Source organism: Mus pahari, chromosome 23 (genome assembly GCF_900095145.1).
Source record: "Mus pahari chromosome 23, PAHARI_EIJ_v1.1, whole genome shotgun sequence".
NCBI classification, from domain to species: domain Eukaryota; kingdom Metazoa; phylum Chordata; class Mammalia; order Rodentia; family Muridae; genus Mus; species Mus pahari.
In genome coordinates, this window is record NC_034612.1 from 29,658,531 (window position 1) to 29,663,415 (window position 4,885).

A 4,885-nucleotide genomic window follows, 5' to 3' on the forward strand; every position below is an offset into this window, starting at 1 on the left:
GCGGTGGAGCGCGGGCCGAAGCATGTGTAGGGCTCCGGGCCCCTGTCCCCGCCGCCGTCCGCGCCCCCGCGCCCCGCCAGCCCCGCGCGCGAGATGATGGACGGTCGCCTCCTGGAGCACCCGCATGCCCAGTTCGGGGGCTCGCTGGGCGGCGTGGTGGGCTTCCCCTACCCGCTGGGCCACCACCACGTGTACGAGCTGGCCGGTCACCAGCTGCAGTCGGCCGCCGCCGCCGCCGCCGCGGCCTCGGTGCCCTTCTCCATCGACGGCCTGCTCAGCGGCTCGTGCGCTGCAGCCGCCGCCTCGGTGGTCAATCCCACGCCGCTGCTGCCGGCTGCCTGCGGGGTGGCCGGCGAAAGCCAGCCCTTCAAGCTTGCAGGTAGGCTGGAGGCGGGGACACGGGGAAACACAACGGGGGGCCTCGGGGTGGGGTGCACCAGGCCGTCGGAGAATAGAGACCCACTCCTCCGTGCACCCCGCACCCGAGGTGGGTGCAAGTGGGGCAAGCATCTGCCAGGTGGCTGAGCCTTGCAGCGTCCTGTGCATGCCCGCAGACTCGGGGGATCCAGACAAGGAGAGCCCCGGCTGCAAACGGAGACGCACCCGCACCAACTTTACTGGCTGGCAGCTGGAGGAGCTGGAGAAGGCGTTCAATGAGAGCCACTACCCGGACGTGTTTATGCGCGAGGCGCTGGCGCTGCGCCTGGACCTGGTCGAGTCCCGAGTTCAGGTAAAGATTGGTGTCGCCCAAGCAGTCCGAGATCCCGCACTAGGCGTGCAGAGCGCGGTGAGGCAGGGCCGCCTTTGTTCTAAGTGGCGGGGAGGTGGTTTCAGGCTCCGCGCTGCTGGCCAGGGTGGGGATTATGAGGGTTGAACCCCTTCTCCCATCTGGAGGTGAGTAACTTGAGAGTGCCGGGTGATTGGGGAGAGATCCTGGTGGCGCCCCAGTAGCAAACTGCAGTGACTGCGTTCGATTCGGGGAAGCCGGGTGTAGGTTGACTGCGGCCGTGGCACACAGTCTGGAAAGGCTGCCGAGGCTCGAAAAGCCCTCCAGGAGGGGACAAAGTGAGCCCGGGCCTGGGCGCTCTTGACAGAGGCTTTCTCCCAGCCTCGAAGCTGACAGATCTGTTGCTTTACCTCTGGCCTGTGAAATATTAAGATAGAAACATTCATTTATCCATCATCTTACAAACGGCCGCCGGGGGGGGGTGTGCATTCGTGGAAGAGGAGGTGGAAACTTTCGTGGTTAACACATTGGAAAAGAGGGGACTTTTTTAAAAAGGCATCTGAATTTAAGATCCTTCTCCATTAAATTCCTCCCTCCCCAACCTCTTCGTTATTCGATTTCATGAGGAGTCAAGAGGCAGTATTCATTTAAAAAAAAGCAGCGTTAATTTGGCGTAATAAAATTCCAGAATTAATGTATGCATAATAGATGCTTTCCTAGAATACAGAAACCTTGGGGTCTGTGTTATTAGTGGGTGCCTGGGATGGAGGCAGACGCTGGCAAAATCCCGGCTTGGCGCATAGCTTTGCCTGAAATGTTTGGGTCCTGGGCAGGCCAAAGGGCCTGCCCCCTTCTGTTTAAAAATCCCTTTCTCCAAATTGTTCTGTGGCTTAAGTGAAGTCCGAATCTTTTTATATCCCCTCAACTATGATAGTAATTTCTGGTGATGGAGTAATCTGGAAATTGCACCCCCCCCCAAAAAAAAAGTTTTGAAAAAGAGAAAGCTTCCCAGGGTTTTGGCTTAGTCTCTGAGACTTCTTCACAAACCAGGCTCCCTTGGAGCAGGTCTGCTGTGCAATTCTGCCAACTTTATACGGGCCACAACAAAGCCTTTACATTGCTACATTCTGCAAGGGATGGTAGCCTTGGCCCAGGGAGCGGTGGTCTTGGGAGCTGCTGTGATCTTTACATTCTTCTTGGCTGTCCCAGACAAGGCCTGCTGAGAGCAGGAAGGACTACAGGCCAGCCCTGCTCTCTCGGGGGACAGGGGCTGGTGGTCAGCTTTGGGCCTGCTTGCCCACCTTGTAGCACCCCCCCCCCAGGTCAGGCCAGGATGGACTGCTTTGCAAAAGCTTTGTGGTCCTAGGTCCTGCATAAAAAATGATGTGCGTAGCTGGGCTGGGAGAGCTGGGCTGCTGAAGGTCCATCCAAGTTCCGCTTCACAGGCCCTTCTTGAGGAAGAAGTAGCCAGATTTCCCTTCAAGAGAGATCCTGCAATGTGGGCTTTGAGCATCTCTCGGGGGCCGAACACAGGTGTGGAGGGCTGCCGGCTCAGCACAGCCTTTCCTGGTCACCAGGCCAGGCCCCTTAGAATTGAGAGACCACAGTAAGGGCAAATCGGGGCCTGCTTTCTGCCCCCTACCCTCAACCAGGAACTCTGGACAGCGCTGGGTCACAGGCGGCACGGGGCTTGCCCGAGGAAGGGGCAGCTCCCTGGGGCCGGAGGTGAGAAGTCAGAGCGGGAAGCTGGCCAAGAGGCCCATCTATGCTCCTTCCGGGCGGATGAGATGCTGGCCAGAAGCTGCAACCCGAGTATCAGCATCCAAGGGCCAGTGGAGAGCTAGCCCTGGCTCCGGCTGCTCCCGCTGGAGCCGAGGTCGTTCAGACCTGTCTGGGGCGCGCTTGGGAGGCCCGAGGCCCCCGCGGAGGGCTAGCCAGCCTGATCGTGCCTTCCCCCCCATCCCCCCCTTTGTCCGGCTGTTCTAGGTCTGGTTCCAAAATCGCCGGGCCAAGTGGAGAAAGAAGGAGAACACCAAGAAGGGCCCGGGCCGGCCGGCCCACAACTCGCACCCGACCACTTGCAGCGGGGAGCCCATGGACCCGGAGGAGATCGCTCGCAAGGAACTGGAGAAGATGGAGAAGAAGAAACGCAAACACGAGAAGAAACTGCTCAAGAGTCAGAGCCGCCACTTGCACTCGCCCGGTGGCCTGTCCCTTCACAGCGCGCCCAGCTCCGACAGCGACAGCGGTGGCGGAGGCCTGTCTCCAGAGCCACCGGAGCCACCACTGCCGACCGCCTCGGCCAAGGGCCCTGGAGCGCACGGCTCTGGCATCGCGGGTTCTGCTCCGGTACCTCCTGGCGAGCCACCCGCGCCTGGCACCTGCGATCCCGCCTTCTACCCGAGCCAAAGAAGCGGCGTCGGCTCGCAGCCGCGGCTAGGTCGCCCGGCGGACAAGGACACGGTCCCTTGCGGGCCCGGAGCGGCGGCGACTGCGGGCCTGCCTAAGGCTAGCCCGTTCAGCGTGGAGAGCCTGCTGTCCGACTCGCCACCGCGCCGCAAAGCCACCCCAGCCAACGCTGCGGCCACCGCGGGGCTGGACTTCACGCCGGGGCTGCCCTGTGCACCTCGGACCCTGATTGGCAAGGGCCACTTCTTGCTCTACCCCATCACGCAGCCCCTGGGCTTCCTGGTGCCACAGGCAGCGCTCAAAGGCGGAGCGGGCCCTGAATTGGTGCCCAAGGACGCGCCGCCCGCGCCGCCCGCGCCCCCCGCACCACCTGCCCAGGCCAGTTTCGGGGCCTTCCCCGGATCTGGTGGCGCTGCGGACCCGGCCTTCGCCCGTCGCAGCCCTGAGGTTGTTGCCTCTCCCGGGCCACCCGCTCCCGCTTCTTTCCGGGACCTAGCAGCGGCGGCTGCGGAGAGTGGTGCAGGGGACTGCGCGGACGTGGGGACCGTCTGCCCCGCGGCCTCGCCGCCCCCACCTCTCGAAACATCGCCCGGCCCGGGCCCTAGAGCCCCCAGCCCACCCGGGGAGCCAGCCACTTGCGGCGCCGCTGAGCCGAGCGCTGCTACAGGATCCAGCCCTCCCGAGGGCGAGGAGGTGGACATGGACTGAGCTGGGGACCGCGGCTGGAAGAGGCGCTTAGCCAGCCGAGCCCGCTCGCTCAGCCCCAGACTCCCAACGAATCAGGTGATCGGCTCTTAGAGACATTGCTTTTCCCTCTTGCTTTTTGTTTTCTTCCTTTTATTATTATTTTAAAAGGCAAACGAAAACGCTGTGTCGATGGGGACCAAGGCAGCAGCTGCAGGTCCTGGGGTGAGGTTCCCTCCTCCGGAGGGGTCAAAAAACTCCGTATCCCCTAACCCACACCCACACCCACCCACCCACCCCCCATAAAACCCACAACGAGAATCCTCAGCCTTGTAAAATGCAAAAATGTCTAAGAATATTTATATATGTACCATTTTTTATAAATAAAGCTGATCAAACGCAAACTCTGGGCTCCATCATTCTTCTTCTTCTTCTTCTTCTTCTCCTTCTCCTCCTCCTCCTCCTCCTCCTCCTCCTCCTCCTCCCAAGGATGCACTCCTCTTTTGGGGAGTGGGCCTGGGAGGGGAGTCCAAACCTCTCCCCAGGTCCTCACTCTGAGCTTCCTTTTGTGTGCGTGTTTGTGTTTTCTGATTGAACAAATGTATGCAACCTCAGCTCGGCTTCCTTTCTCAGAGCCTCCCCCGCGATCCCCCCTTCTACCCTGCGCTCCCTCCCTCCCCCTTGCGTTCACACACACACACACACCACCACCACCACCACCACCACCATCACCACCTCCACCACCCCGCGCGCCCCAGCGCGCACCCCCGCACACTGGCACACGCCGGGGGCGCGCGGCGCGGGGTGACGAGAGCCGGGGGCTGCAGAGGGCCGGGCCGCTGGGCTCCTGCAGAGTTTTGATATGAAAGTAATTATTTTCCGGTGGCGGCTGCGGGGACTGGGTTTCTTGCCCAAAGGGTTATTATACATTACCGATTTCTAGTGATATGAAATCACATAAACTTCCTACAATAATAGAATTAGCATGAAAGGCTGGGGTGTCAAATTGAAATTGGAGAATAATAGCGCCGGCAGCTGGGGGAGTGCGTGTGCATATTGGAGCGG

At 60.9% G+C, this 4,885-nt stretch overlaps 1 protein-coding gene across 1 annotated transcript; it reads left to right on the forward strand.

Annotated features, from left to right (window-relative positions):
* LOC110312915 (homeobox protein unc-4 homolog) lies at window positions 1-4,039 on the forward strand. The gene is made up of 3 exons (XM_021186871.2): window positions 1-379; window positions 555-730; window positions 2,714-4,039. The coding sequence occupies exons 1-3, from the start codon at window positions 94-96 to the stop codon at window positions 3,842-3,844; spliced, it is 1,593 nt and encodes a 530-aa protein (XP_021042530.1). The 5' UTR covers window positions 1-93; the 3' UTR covers window positions 3,845-4,039.
* The last annotated feature ends 846 nt before the right edge of the window (window positions 4,040-4,885 follow it).